This window comes from Tricharina praecox, assembly GCF_024521635.1.
Source record: "Tricharina praecox strain CBS 144465 chromosome Unknown BZA05scaffold_1, whole genome shotgun sequence".
Classification (NCBI taxonomy): Eukaryota; Fungi; Ascomycota; class Pezizomycetes; order Pezizales; family Pyronemataceae; genus Tricharina; species Tricharina praecox.
Genome location: NW_026250403.1, coordinates 669,398 through 682,804, shown reverse-complemented (window position 1 = coordinate 682,804; position 13,407 = coordinate 669,398). Strand labels below are relative to the sequence as shown.

The following is a 13,407-nucleotide window of genomic DNA, read 5'->3' as shown; positions in this document are numbered from 1 at the left end:
CCCCATCACACAAAAAACATTACTCATAGTCTTTGAAATAAAAAGAGCCTTTTGCCGAAAAAGTAAATCTGATACGGCTGTGAGCTATCAAAAAAATAATCGCCACCGTTGGCCTTTGCCGTCGACCCCTCGGTTCAACAGGCCATCATATTCCATCATTCGTCCGGCCCAGAACGGACAACCGACTCGCTTCTTACAGGATATTGGCCAAGTTTGCTAGACGGACCACATACGAACCTCGGATGGAGGGAATTACAGCTGCAGAGCACGGCCTTGTCTGAGACATGAAGAGCCATGAGTCGAATCGGTTAAATAAACCAAAGGTAGTTGAAAGTTGGCATGTGCACCGAGGCCGAGAGAGGTATCTCACAGGTGCAATCCGCAGTTTGGGATCCCGCATAGGTAGATGCCATCACGTACCGTTTGAAGAGCTGATAGGTATCTGGTTAAGCACAATTGAATACGACTAAACCTACTCTACGGCACTGCTCCGACCGGGTCTTCGGCCAAACATGTGCTCGGAAATCAAACGTTACGACCCCAATCATTCTTTATCCCATACAGCGCTTTCTCTGAATGGACAGCCAATAGGTACTCATTACGTACAACAGCCACCGACCCAATCCACCCGCAAAAGTACAGAAAGCAATTACATTAAACACATACACACACGCATAAATGGACCCGAGTATAGTTCGCCCCTATCCGGTCGGATGATCTCGCAACTCGTTTGAATACCTTATTCTATAGCGCCAGGCCATACTCCCACTCGGGATACCACATTTTCCTAAACGCCATATTGATCTGCGCCAGTAATTCGTCTCCCTTCCCGCATTCCAGCTCATTCGCTAGATTCCGCCTAAAGTCTTCGACAACAAAAGGTTCATCTGAGGTCCCGCGAAAGGCGTGTTCCAAAAGCTTGTCGATTGGGCTGAGGTTCCAGTAGCTTGATGCGGCGATGTAGATAGCTTCGTAGATGTGCGAGAGGCGTGTCTCATCGGGAATGTAATCGCAGGAGGGGAGGTTTACATCCTGGAAGGCGGAGGCGTAGGCTTGTCGGTATCGAGATAGCGTCTCGGGCGTGTCCTCATAGCCCGGTTCGCTGCATCCGTACATGATCGGATCCCAATCCCGAGTTATCCACGAAGGGTAGCAGGAGAATCCATATCCTCTGGGCATCGTTTGGACTCCGTCCCAGTCGATCACGCCGGTGATGTTGCCGTCGTCGTCAACGAGAATGTTTGGAGCGTCGAGGTTTGGATGGGCCACAATGAACGAGTCACCGTCGTCCAGCGACAGGCGTTCCGGAATCGACTCGATAGCGAAATGGAGGACCGCAATATCGGCTGTCCGCTGTTTCCTCGCAACCGGACTCAGTCCCTTCTCCGCATCCAGTGCCTCGACTCCGGCCAGTAGAAACGACTTTGCCGTTCTGAATGGGCCGTATGCTGAAGCTGGCGGCCATCTGATCGTCTGGTTCCCGTCGATCATATCGAATTCCGGATGGAAGATGTCGCCTTCGGTCTGAGAGATTACTGGGCCAACCCCGGAGAAGTCTCCCTTCTCATCGAACTTTAACGAGCCTATTTCATTGAAGCGGAGGGAGTGGAGATCCGACATCGTCCTAGCGAGATTGCCGAGGACGTGCATCCGCATCTCTTCCGTCGCCCAATCTCGATCGAACCACAGCCTGTCGAGAGATGTTCCAGGCAGGAATGTCATGAGTATGTACGGCACACCGATCTTGCATCGAGTAGTATCCCAGTCATAGATTTCGGGGACGGGAACTGCAGTTCTTGAGCGGATGAGGCGCAGCGTCAGGATCTCGGAGAGCATCCTCTCCTGAGTGAGCTCTCCGAAGGTGGGCGCGATGCCATACCGCGGGACCTTTGCGACCCATTTGAGACCGTCGGAGAAGACGAGCACGGAGATGACGTGGTAGGAGCCCAATATGTTGGACTCTATCGAGCAAGAGAGGCTTTGGGCATGCGGTTCAACCGTGATACGACATTTGCGAGCGGCGGCGATGAGCGCTTTGAAATTGATTGCGTCGATGACTGGGATATATGGCCGGATATCTGCATCATCCCAGTCCCGGCATTCCTCGCTCAACTGCAGTTTATCCCTAATGTTAAACATTTGTCGATAACGTGGAAATGTAGGTAGCTTGCTGGAGGACGTGGTTGTTTTCTTTGAATTGTGCAGCTTCCCTTGCTATAAAGCAGTTTAACCCGACGTCAGACATGGTACTCTGGGTATTACTTCAGCTGAGTTACGTAGACGTAAGCGCCATGCTGCTTGGAGTAAACGGGGGGGATGGGTATCGTGTGAGTTTCAAGGCTGAGGAGAGCAGTAAGGGAACCAGGGCGTCGAGAATCATCAAAACTGACAGACATAATCAGTCCAAAGGCGAACAGTATCGACTTGAGGTTTGTCACCGGTGCCGTGGTCGTTGCGGGCCTCTTGTTGTAGAGTGCTAGAGTTATGTAGTACCAGGTCCCAGCCATCAATCCGCTTGGCTAATTCGCGGAGATTGTCCACTATGCCTTTTCAGGCACCCTTTTCGCCTGCAGGGCTTCCGCGGGAAATCGATTTTGCGAAAACCAACCCGCGGGTATCCAAACAGGTACCTACAGCCTACAGGCCCTTGGGCACTTGAGACCTGGGGGGAGGATGAAGCCACAGGAGCTCCGTCTTTGAGAGGATCTTGCGGGGTAGGTGTCGTGCCACCAGTTTCCACTTGGTACGAATTGTTCCGGACCGAAGCCCCCCGGGGCCCATCGGTAGCTAAGATGCACCGTGAATTGATTGGTGCCATAATCGAAGATTGCCAGCAGGAAAAAGGAACTGTGCTTACACCGAAGATGCTTCGCCTTCATGGAGCTCAAGATGGGATGCGACGGGAGAGACCCCTCGGACGGACGTGTGCTTGGTGGGTTATCACGGGCGAAATGTCTTGAAGACATTTGGCGCACGCGACCACAATTCAATTGGCCAAACCGGGAGGCCCCACGGTAGCGGACAGCGGCCAGCGGTCAGCCGTCAGCGGTCAGCCGTCAGCGGTCAGCCGTCAGCGGTCAGAGTGCGGTTCCGTTCTGGAATGGCCATCGGTGATATCATGTGTGGCATTAATAAGGCCGGGTTTCTATAGGCGGACATGTGGGTGGGGTAAGCGGTTAGTGGGATGTTCGAGACCAAGAGCGGATAGTGTTTTTTGTTTTCACGTTCACGATTTCAAGGATTTCTCTGCTTGACGGAAAATCATAGTCTTGCGCTGTTTAAGACTCCTCCTTCTCGTCCTCTTCTTCCTTCCTTTACCACATGATCCCTGGATTCTCCACTACACCCAAGCAATGGCAACCCGACGAACTCCCGCTGTGTTCTTGCGTTGTGCGGCACGACCGCCCGCACTTCTTCGACACCCCCGATTAACGCCTCGGCTATCGAGTTCTCCAATCCGACAACAGACCGCCCAGTCCTGCTCAATTCGATCGTTACATACCTCTACATGCCGGCCGAACATGGCCCTCCTCAACGGCGAGAGGGAGTCCGACGAGGTCGACGTTGTCATCGTCGGTGGTGGACCTTCTGGTCTCGCCGCCGCCATCCGGCTGAAGCAGATGGCCAATGAGGCTGGCAATGAAGATTTCCGTGTGGTTCTCCTCGAGAAGGCCGGCGACATGGGCGCCCACATCCTTTCCGGCGCAGTGATTGAGCCCTCGGCGCTGAACGAGCTCATTCCCGACTGGAACTCGCCAGAAAACCCCTCGCGCTTTGACTCGGTCACCGAAGTAACCTCGGATCGCATGCGGTTTCTCACGGGCAAGTCCGCGATCCCCATACCCGGCCCCCCGCAGATGCAGAACCACGGAAACTACATCATTTCCTTGAACGAGCTCGTCAAGTGGATGGCCGAGAGGGCGGAGGAACTGGGCGTCGAGATCTACCCTGGCTTTGCTGCATCTGAGATTCTTTACACGCCCGGCGTTGGGGCAGTTAAGGGAGTAGCCACGAATGACCTTGGAATCGGGAGGGACGGCAAGCCAAAGCCCTCGTTCGAGAGGGGAATGGAGTTCCACGCTCGTGTCACACTCTTCGCCGAGGGATGTCACGGAAGTCTTACAAAACAACTGATCAAGAAATTCGACTTACGGAAAGACGCTCAGCCACAGACTTACGGACTTGGCCTAAAGGAAGTGTGGGAGATCAAGCCAGAGAACTTTGTCAAGGGCCAGGTCAGCCACACATTGGGATGGCCCCTGCCAACCAACACATATGGTGGAAGTTGGATGTATCACTTTGGCGAGAACAAGGTGTCTCTTGGACTCGTGGTTGGTTTGGTAAGCCACGTTATTTGGACATCAGCTCGAATGGCAACCTAATGGTGTTTAGGACTACCCAAATCCTTGGCTCTCTCCATACGGCGAATTCCAGAGAATGAAGCACCACCCGTTCTTCGCCAAGGTCCTCGAAGGCGGAAAGCGTATTGCGTACGGTGCTAGGGCTCTGAACGAGGGTGGTTTCCAGTCGGTCCCCAAAGTTGCATTCCCCGGAGGTGCTCTCATCGGTGACACTGCCGGTTTCCTCAACGTTCCCAAGATCAAGGGAATACACACCTCCATGAAGTCGGGCATGTTGGCGGCTGAGTCTACGTTCAAGGCTCTCAGCAACAGCACTCACAACGGAGTGGTGATGCTATACAACTACGAGGAATCACTCCGGACCAGCAGCATTATGAAAGAACTCAAGCAGGTCCGTAACATGCGCCCCAGTTTCCACAATCCTTTGGGACTCTTCGGTGGTATCCTATACTCGGGGCTGGAGGCGTATGTCCTCAAGGGGCATGTTCCATGGACACTGAGCCACAAGGTGATGGACCACGAGGCCACCAAGACCGTCGACCAGGTCAAGAAGATCGAATACCCCAAGCCCGACGGAGTATTAAGCTTCGACATTCTCACCAGTGTCAATCTTACCGGTACCAACCACGAGGAGGACCAACCGGTGCACTTGCGGGTTGCCGATTGGGACAAGCACACCGAGAAGGAATGGCCCCGGTTCAAGGGTGTCGAGAACCGGTTCTGTCCTGCTGGCGTGTACGAGTACGTCGAGGACTCCACGAAACCACAAGGAGTGAGATTCCAGATCAATGCGCAGAACTGCATTCACTGCAAGACGTGCGATATCAAGGTAACTAGCACCTCAGAAATTATCTCTCAGCATCAACTAATATCTCCCAGGCACCTTCACAGGATATCAACTGGACCACACCACAGGGTGGTGAGGGACCGAAATACTCCATGACCTAAGTTCTCGGCGTGCTGATACGAAGAGCGGTGGTCCGGATTAATGGGGTTGGGTTGTCTTGTTTTTGGATTTGTTTTCGGTTATAGCGAGTTAATTTGGGCGCAAACGGGTTTGTTGACATGCTTCTTATATGTATGGGCTTTTCTTTGATGGACCTGTATCATATGTGCTCTATCATCAAGAGATGTGTGGTGGAATGCTGGGGAATTTCCGATTATTTAAAGCTTGAATCGGTGCTTGAAAACCTTTGACTAGAGTAGTGAGCGCCTCCTCATAGCTTGCAGAGCCGCCGGGTAAATGCACTTTAACAGAGCTCCTAAGCCCAGCAGCTGTCTCCATGACCACCGCAACGCGATGCCTTGAGTGACCCTCAACGCCAGCGATTAACAAGCCCACCATTCCCTCGGAACTCATACACCACATCAACGAACCTCTGCACATCAACGCGTCATGGATTTCGCCCCGTACCAATCCGAGTCCCCGGACACCTCCCGCCGGAGCTTAAACCTCAACCGACCGCTATCACCCCCGGCGGCCAGCAACCCCTCATACTCACCATTAAACCTTCCGCCGACCACAGGCCCGCCGCCGTTACTGCCGACTCACAACCAGTCCGGAGGATGGGCGAGTGCCCGCGATACCATCAACCAATTTGAGACCAGTTTGCCGATAAGGTGCGCACCAACTCTCGGAGGAAGTGGAGGTTGGGGGGACTCGGGGGGACTCGGGGAGTGAGGGCTGATGTGTTGTGTTATGTGCGGAGAGCAGATTGGATTGGGAGGCGGTTATGGCTTACGTGCTACTCCCGCCCGCGGGAGGCGTGCTGCTGCTTATTACGGAGCATAAGAGTGACTATGTTAGGTGCGTTACTTTACGTTCCTCGTGGGAGGCGCCGGCGGGTCGGGGTTAACTCTGGGTGTAGGTTTCACGCGTGGCAGAGCTCGCTGCTGTTTGCGTTTATGGTCGTGAGTACCTACCTCTTCGCACGGTGCGGGATAAAGGTGGCTGATATGTGCAACAGGTCGTACATCTCGTCTTTTCGTTCTCGGCGTTCTTGAGTTATACGCTACTTGTCGTGGATATCGTGATGATACTGTACTTGAGTATGAGGGCGTATCAGGATGCGGACACTCTCGATAGGTGGGTTCTCCGAGGTGCGGTGGAACTTTGAGAAATACGAGCTGACAGGGTGGTACTATAGGTGTGAGGTTCCATTCTTTGGGCCACTTGCGAGCTCTATTCTGGATGACGAATAGCTAGGCTAGGCTGCGGGAGGAGGAAGGATATGTGGGAGGCAGTAATGATGTGTATATTATATCCGGGGAGGGGACGGGCTGTGGTTGTGTTTTGCGTGTTTGCTTGCGGCTATTCGTTGGCGTCCGTCATGATCATTTCTACAGATTTTACGACTTGCTTGCTTGGGTGGAATAATTTCTTCTTCGTACATGATCTTGAAGAAATCATTAGAATATTCACCCATGGGAATGCACTTCGAGTGGTGATCTTTATGCTCGGACCCTTGTGATAAGCACGTGCAAAAGCTCAAGCTAGAAATTAGAGCTCTGCTGCAGCTTGCTACGTCAATTTCCCCGCCAGACCAGACCATGGCCTGAACGCGCTCCTCGTCCCCATTCACCACCTCACCACAACTGCCACCCGCCATTGAGTCCCGCAATGGTAATACCCAAACCCCCTCAATACCCAAACCTCCTCAATGTGAATAACAACTGATGATAGTAATTGATCATCTAGGACCTCCTCCTAACCCCCCTCCACCACCTCTTCAGCAAACCCGCCCGTCGCGCTTACCTACAGACGATCCTCCTCTTCACCGCCTCCATTACACTCCTCTTCATCGCGGTTTTCTCCTACCTCCTATTCTACGCCTCCTACGTCCCCTCCATCGGCATCGTCCGGCCAATGTACTTCAGCTATGCGTAAATCCCCCCGCCCACCCACCATCCCCTCCCGCTGACATCCACAGCCCCACTGAGCACCCCACGGCCTCAGTCAGCTTCTCATCTGGCGAGCTGATCCCCGAGCAACCATACAAGATCACGCTGCACATGACGCTGCCCGCGTCGCCGCGCAACGTCGAGGTTGGTAATTTCGACGTGGACCTTTCTTTGCACTCCACGGGCGGTGTGCTGCTGCACACGCGGCGGCCCGGGATTTTAACGTACCGCACGCCGCTGCTGACGACGTTGCGGACGCTGGCGTTCTCGCCGCTGCTGGTCGCGGGACTGGTCCGGCAGGAGGAGACGCTGCGCATCGCGCTAGCCGAGGCGGCCGTGTGGACGCGCGAGCCGACAACTGCTACAGTGCTGTTGAACGAGAGAATCAATGTCTATGAGGCCAGGCTGGAGTTTGTTGCCTCGCTGCAGGGCCTCAGATGGGCTATGTATTACTGGCCTGTTACTACGTTTGTGGTCTTCGTGGGGCTGTTTTGGGCTGTCGAGGTGGTGGCCGCCGGCGTCGGGTGGTGGTTGGTTAGTGGGCTGCTGGGGACGGTGCCTGTGGGGGAGGTAAAGGATGTGGCGGAGAAGGAGGAGGGCGAGGAGGAGGATGAGGAGGAGGAAGGGGAACAAATGCTTGTGGTCGAGGATACCCAGCGGACGTTCCCGCGTGTGGGCGGGGCGCCACCGTATCCTACACCCGAGAGCACACCGGCACCAGCGGGGCCGGAGGGAGATGAGAGTGGTGGGTCCCAGGAGGGGGATGATGAGGATGGGTTTTCGGAAGATGAGAGAGTGGCCGATTCGGGATTGGGAACTACGACGTTGAGCGAGAGTACGGCTCGGGAAGGAGCTGAGAGTGTGCGTAGGAGGAGACGGCTGTAGAGTTCGGGAAGTGCGAGGTAGGAGAATGCGTAGTAATGGCAGTAGATATCATATCCTCTGGTTTCCGGTTTGATTGTACGTTCAATCACTGGTGAGAATTCTTCACTTCTGTTGCTGGAATGAAACGGTCACTTGAGCACAAAGATGAAATGAAAGAAAATCGAATGTATCTTTGCTCTCTTTAGTCTCTCTGTAACGTACCATTCCATCACGTACCGTCCCTGTCCCCGTCCCCGTATCCGTCCCCATCCCCGTCCCCGTATCCGTCCCCATCCCCGTCTCCGTCACAATCGTCACGCTAGAACACCCACCGCCAGTGCCAGACAATACTAGATGTTGCTTATAAAGAAGCTGCAAAATAAAAAAACACGAAAAAAGCAACGCGCATCAATCTGATCTCCATCACCAACCCGAATATAAACCAACGAAAGGGGGTGATGGTGAAGTAAATAGAAATAGGGAATACGACACAACACAATGAGCAACCAACAGCACTCAATAAAACACAAAGCAAAAAAATGCCCACATCTCATGCAACTATTCTACAACCAGTTCAGTCCATTCCCTTCCGTTCCCACCACGCCTTGCTGCGGTAGTCATCCCTCTATGAAGCCGAAGCCTCGGCATCACTCCCCTTACCCGAGCCACTGGCAGCCGTAGCGGTGGGAACCACCGCCGGGGTTGAGTTGGCCCTAGCCGCGGCCATCTGCCACGCCGGAATACTCTGCTTTCCGCCGACACCGGCTCCCATACCACGGTACTGCACCGGCGCTGAGGGTACTGCCTTCGCCTCCAGGCCACCAATCGCAGTACCGCCTGTTCCGAGTCCCTGCGCCGCAACCGAAAGTCCATTGATAGCAGTCTGGGCGGCCGTCGAAGGGGCGTTAGATGCCGCACCGGGATCGAGCGGAGGAGTGCCGATGTTGCTCGTGGGTACGTAGCTAGGTCTCGCGGGAGCAGTCCGGTTCATCACCAGCTGCTTCAAGCTCTTCAGCTCGGTCTGAAGATCCTCGAGAGCCTTCTTCTGGGATTCCTTCTGTCCCTCGAGGGCCTTGGGGATGAGGTCGCGGAGGCCACGCACCTCGTCGCCGACGCGTTTACTCTCGTCTTCGCGACGCTTACCGGCGTTCTTGAGGTCTTGGACGACGGACTCGACTTCTTCCAGGGCAGCGTCGACACGGGCTTTGCGGTCCTCCTCGGCGGACTTGAGTGCGGCTGTGTCGGCTTTCAATGTGTCCAGGACTTCGAAGGCTTGCGTGAATTTCTCGTCGATCGAAGCTTTGTCGGCTTCAAGCTGGGGTGGTGTCGGGGGCGCGATTAGGGGGTAGACGTAGCGCTTGGTGAGGTAGTAGAGACCGTAACCGACACTGCCGGATACTGTCGCCATGATGAACCAATCCCGCCAATCACGGCCGGTAACCCTGTGTGGCGAATCCGCGTAAGCAGATGTATACCACGAGGTCACGAGGTGGACAGAGGAGGCTGGCTTACTGTGGAGCTTGCTGCTGCTGTGGGCCGTAGTATCCGGAGGAGTAAGGGGGAGGAGCACCATATGAAGGCGGCGGTGCCGATGAGTTTGTTGTAGCTACGGCATGAGATATTGATGCAGGCGACTCTCCCACTCGTCGCAGCGAGGCGTCGATCTCCTCTTGCGTTAAGTTTTTTGAGCGCAGAAACGCGACGCGCTTTTCTAGGGGGGAGGCGGCAACGGTAGGGTCCTGGAGAACTGGAGAGAGACAGCATTAGATTGAGTTTTGTGGTTGTGGGAAGGTGTGGTTGGGGAAGCTTACAGGACATCTGGAGGAACGGTTAGCTATGAATCTTTGTCTTGTTTCTTGTTCTTTCTTGTTTGTGGATGTGTTTCGGGGAACCACTCACTGCCGATACTATGAGGTCTTCCCGCATGTTTGTTGTGGTTGAGGTGGATGTTGCTAGGAGAGGTGGCTGGGTGGATGGGGACTTCTTTTCCTATGTTGAGATATTCCAAGGAGAGAAGTGTTCTTTCGGCGATGCTGGGGACAGAGAGAAGGATTTATGTGTGTTGGGTGGTTTTTTGGGTGATGTTCGGGGGATTATGAGTGGTGGGTTGAGGTGTGGTGGTGGTTGTGGCACAGCGGCGGGTTGGCTGGTTGTTCGTCTGGGGGCGGTCTGGCTGGCTGGCTGGGGGCTGCTGGCTGGCTGGGCTGGCTCGTGAAGGGAGCAACAGCCGAACCGAAGAAGGGGATTGCCCCAAACAAATCCAGGTGTTGAGCCGAGGATCTGGCTGAGCGACGCCGGCGAGCGCACTTAGGGAAATGAAATGTTTATACAGCGGAAAAGTCTGCAGAGTACGATCGGAAGTGTTCAGACCGGAGATCGACGTTTTCTAAAGAATTCCGTGTATTCTCCGCAATCGTTGCTGTCGTTGCTGCCGTTGCTGCCATCGCGGTCCTTCGCGTTGCTAGGGTGTCTCTAAGCATTTGTTTGTTTTCGCGACTGACGTCTTGGCAGCCAGCTGCGTAGCTCGTCAACACCACCGCCCCACCCCCACCATCACCACCGCAATCAACTCACCCACCCACCCTCACATCGTCCATATCATATCTGCAAACTGCCACGCCACACACACACACACGCCGAAACGCCCCAGGCTTACCCCTGGCTATATAGAAAAACAAATAAGAGAGATACACATACCACACCTGCCATTATGTCCCAGGACAGCAACAACACAAATCTCTTCAGCGCGTTCAAGCGGCCACGAGAAGTATATAGCCTTCCCACCATCGCCATAGTCCCACAAGGACCGGCCCATTGCTTACCCTCGCTCGCAATAGACCATGAGCGGCTTCGACAGAAACATGTACGGCGGCAGCGGTCTTCCCCAGCCCGCATCAGCAATGAAGCGGCCCGGATCCGGCGCGGGAACGCGACAATCGATGGCTCCCGTCGCCAGCTCTCGGATGTCCATGGCGCCTCCCCGGTCCGGCGGCGGCTCCGGCTCTGGTGCAGGAATGATGCGCTCGTCGATGGGTGGGAACCTAGCCGAATCCGCAGGCGCGATGTCAACCGTGAAGCGAAACTCTGTGCGAAAGTCGTTTGCGCCCGGCTCGCAGCCACCGCCATCTACCACGCGGCGAAGCAGCGCGTATAACCGGCCGTCTATGGGAGGAAGCATGGGACAGAGTTTCTTTACGACTACCAATAAGAGTGTGCAGAAGGATCCACGGCCGCTGAAGAATGCGCAGTTCAAGCAGAAAATGCAAAGTGATGTCATGGAGTATTTGCTCGAAAATGGATTCGAGATGGATATGAAGCATCAATTGGCGCAACATGCATTGCAGAGCCCTACACAGAAGGATTTCTACATGATCTTCCAGTGGCTGTATATGCGCCTCGATCAGAATTACGTGTTCAGCTCCGGGAAACCAGAGACGGAGGTGTTGCCGCTGCTCACAAATCTGAAATATCCATACGCTGCGACCATAACCAGAACGCAACTTACCGCCGTCGGCTCACAAAATACCTGGCCGGCGATGCTGGGAATGCTGCACTGGTTGATGGAGCTTGCGAAGGTGACGGACCGGTACCAGTCAGGCTACTACGACGAGTTCGCCGAGGAAGAGGGCTACCCGATCGGCACCGATAGGATTGTATTCAAGTACATCGCGAAGTGCTACAACGCATGGCTGAGCGAGATCGATGACCACGAGGAGTTCGAACGCGAGATGGTAGAGGCCTTCGATGAGCGCGATGCCGGATATCTGGACGAGCTCGAGCGTCTCCAAGAAGTGAACAAACAACACAAGGAGGAGCTCGCAGAACTCGAGGTGTCGATGCAGCCGCTCAAGAAGGCGAAAGAAGAGCGACATGTGCTCGAAGGCGACCTACTCCGATTCGGCGAGTACGTGGAAAAACTCGAAATTAAGATGAAAAGACACGAAGAACACATCCACAAGATCAAGGAAGAAGTCGAAGTTTCCAAACAGGACCTTCTCGAGTCTGAAAAGCTTAAGGCATCCCTACAACAGCAAGTGGATGCCCAGGGCCTCACGCCACAGGATATTGACCGGATGAACACCGAGCGCGGCAAACTCAACCAAGGCCTCCAACAGGTCAAGGCAAAGTCCGACGAGGTCCAGCAAAAGCTCGAGGAGCAGGAGCAAAACGCCCAGAACAAGCTCGAGCAGTTGGAACGCGCCGTCTCCCGTTTCAACCAGCTCGCCTACCAGATTGGCCTCACTCCTGCCACCGCCCCTCGCGCCAAAGGAAAGGAATTCGAACTCGCCATCCTACCGCTACAAGACCTCGATGGGGACGGAAAACTTCTTCTCGACCAGCGCACCGGTTACCTCCCCAGCCAGGTTCTCGGGAGGGACCTCCGTCACGATATCAAGCCGTTTCTTGAGAACCTACGACAGGAGACTGGTGTCGATATCCACAACATCATGGACGATTCCATCAAGCACTCCGAGTACATTGACCGCATCGCCGAAGCATTGGCCGATAAGCGTGACGAACTCGAGACGCTGTCGGTCAAGGTGCAGTCGGCCAACAATGAGTACCAGGAGCTTAAGGAAGTGAGTTCCTCCGTTCACCCTAAAGAGTTGGCAACACTACTGACGCGTCCGCTCACAGACAATGCAAGAGGAAATCAACATGTCCAACGCCGAAATGGAGAAACAAGCTGCGGGCCTGAAGCAGATGCGCGTAGGGATGAACAAGGGCCTCCTAGAAGCAGAGCAGAAGTTCCAACGCACAGGAATCGAGTATCCCCCCCCCTCCCCCTCCCCGCGTCTCTCTCAATCTAACAAAAGCAATAGATACGATGAGCTCATCCAAGCGTTCACTCACCAGCGCGAAAAGCTACACGGCGAGACCCGAAAAATCGTCGACGAAACCATCGACTTCAAGGTGTACATCCAGAAGCAGCTAGAGGACTTCGAGTTACTGGCCGAAAAGGCGGTTGCCGAAGATGGGCAGGTGGAGCTGTAGCTGTAGCTGTGAAACGATTTTTATACGGTTTATGGAGTTTTTTTTTCTTTTCGACGGATTCTTTGTCTTTTGGCTTGTCTTGCAAGGTTTCTTGGTTTCATTAACGATGACGATGCGGGGCGTAATAATACCTTTTCTCTTGGAATACTGATACCGAACTGGCGTATTCATTGAGATGACCGATTTTTGGGGGGTCTTGGAAGATCACCGAGTGATCCGTTGAGTTGGGAAACGGGATCGTCATCGCTCGTGAACAAGTGGGAGAAATTCCGGATCTGGAGGGGGG

The 13,407-nt window shown here is 54.3% G+C and overlaps 6 protein-coding genes across 6 annotated transcripts; 4 read left to right on the top strand and 2 right to left on the bottom strand.

The window, feature by feature from the left end:
* Positions 1-442: 442 nt before the first annotated feature.
* Positions 443-2,528, bottom strand: BZA05DRAFT_381504 (kinase-like domain-containing protein). Its single transcript, XM_051482021.1, has one exon. It carries the CDS (start codon positions 2,137-2,139, stop codon positions 745-747), a length of 1,395 nt encoding a protein of 464 aa, XP_051344122.1. The 5' UTR covers positions 2,140-2,528; the 3' UTR covers positions 443-744.
* Positions 2,529-3,199: 671 nt separating this feature from the next.
* On the top strand, positions 3,200-5,610 carry BZA05DRAFT_6209 (uncharacterized protein). The gene is made up of 3 exons (XM_051488498.1): positions 3,200-4,340; positions 4,393-5,190; positions 5,241-5,610. Exons 1-3 carry the CDS (start codon positions 3,354-3,356, stop codon positions 5,307-5,309), a joined length of 1,854 nt encoding a protein of 617 aa, XP_051344121.1. The 5' UTR covers positions 3,200-3,353; the 3' UTR covers positions 5,310-5,610.
* Positions 5,611-5,654: 44 nt separating this feature from the next.
* Positions 5,655-6,821, top strand: BZA05DRAFT_381501 (uncharacterized protein). The gene is made up of 5 exons (XM_051482020.1): positions 5,655-5,981; positions 6,076-6,168; positions 6,230-6,272; positions 6,329-6,447; positions 6,509-6,821. Exons 1-5 carry the CDS (start codon positions 5,758-5,760, stop codon positions 6,561-6,563), a joined length of 534 nt encoding a protein of 177 aa, XP_051344120.1. The 5' UTR covers positions 5,655-5,757; the 3' UTR covers positions 6,564-6,821.
* Positions 6,822-6,894: 73 nt separating this feature from the next.
* On the top strand, positions 6,895-8,325 carry BZA05DRAFT_469816 (putative adipose-regulatory protein-domain-containing protein). The gene is made up of 3 exons (XM_051487867.1): positions 6,895-6,984; positions 7,060-7,244; positions 7,292-8,325. Exons 1-3 carry the CDS (start codon positions 6,982-6,984, stop codon positions 8,145-8,147), a joined length of 1,044 nt encoding a protein of 347 aa, XP_051344119.1. The 5' UTR covers positions 6,895-6,981; the 3' UTR covers positions 8,148-8,325.
* BZA05DRAFT_381496 (peroxisomal membrane anchor protein conserved region-domain-containing protein) lies at positions 8,323-10,325 on the bottom strand. The gene is made up of 5 exons (XM_051482019.1): positions 10,023-10,325; positions 9,949-9,952; positions 9,639-9,873; positions 8,399-9,568; positions 8,323-8,374 (listed from the first exon to the last, which is right to left on the bottom strand). Exons 1-4 carry the CDS (start codon positions 10,050-10,052, stop codon positions 8,752-8,754), a joined length of 1,086 nt encoding a protein of 361 aa, XP_051344118.1. The 5' UTR covers positions 10,053-10,325; the 3' UTR covers positions 8,323-8,374; positions 8,399-8,751.
* Positions 10,326-10,638: 313 nt separating this feature from the next.
* On the top strand, positions 10,639-13,407 carry BZA05DRAFT_381492 (HEC/Ndc80p family-domain-containing protein). Its single transcript, XM_051482018.1, has 3 exons — positions 10,639-12,706; positions 12,765-12,895; positions 12,950-13,407. The coding sequence occupies exons 1-3, from the start codon at positions 10,967-10,969 to the stop codon at positions 13,119-13,121; spliced, it is 2,043 nt and encodes a 680-aa protein (XP_051344117.1). The 5' UTR covers positions 10,639-10,966; the 3' UTR covers positions 13,122-13,407.

Coding starts and splice junctions, on each gene's coding strand:
- BZA05DRAFT_381504 (XM_051482021.1), bottom strand. CDS start 2,139: ATGTTTAACATTAGGGATAAACTGCAGTTGAGCGAGGAATGCCGGGAC.
- BZA05DRAFT_6209 (XM_051488498.1), top strand. CDS start 3,354: ATGGCAACCCGACGAACTCCCGCTGTGTTCTTGCGTTGTGCGGCACGA. Junction 4,341..4,392: donor TTGGACTCGTGGTTGGTTTG/GTAAGCCACGTT, acceptor AATGGTGTTTAG/GACTACCCAAATCCTTGGCT. Junction 5,191..5,240: donor GCAAGACGTGCGATATCAAG/GTAACTAGCACC, acceptor AATATCTCCCAG/GCACCTTCACAGGATATCAA.
- BZA05DRAFT_381501 (XM_051482020.1), top strand. CDS start 5,758: ATGGATTTCGCCCCGTACCAATCCGAGTCCCCGGACACCTCCCGCCGG. Junction 5,982..6,075: donor GAGACCAGTTTGCCGATAAG/GTGCGCACCAAC, acceptor TGCGGAGAGCAG/ATTGGATTGGGAGGCGGTTA. Junction 6,169..6,229: donor CATAAGAGTGACTATGTTAG/GTGCGTTACTTT, acceptor CTCTGGGTGTAG/GTTTCACGCGTGGCAGAGCT.
- BZA05DRAFT_469816 (XM_051487867.1), top strand. Junction 7,245..7,291: donor CCAATGTACTTCAGCTATGC/GTAAATCCCCCC, acceptor TGACATCCACAG/CCCCACTGAGCACCCCACGG.
- BZA05DRAFT_381496 (XM_051482019.1), bottom strand. CDS start 10,052: ATGCGGGAAGACCTCATAGTATCGGCAGTG. Junction 9,569..9,638: donor CAGCAGCAGCAAGCTCCACA/GTAAGCCAGCCT, acceptor TTCGCCACACAG/GGTTACCGGCCGTGATTGGC.
- BZA05DRAFT_381492 (XM_051482018.1), top strand. CDS start 10,967: ATGAGCGGCTTCGACAGAAACATGTACGGCGGCAGCGGTCTTCCCCAG. Junction 12,707..12,764: donor AGTACCAGGAGCTTAAGGAA/GTGAGTTCCTCC, acceptor GTCCGCTCACAG/ACAATGCAAGAGGAAATCAA. Junction 12,896..12,949: donor TTCCAACGCACAGGAATCGA/GTATCCCCCCCC, acceptor CAAAAGCAATAG/ATACGATGAGCTCATCCAAG.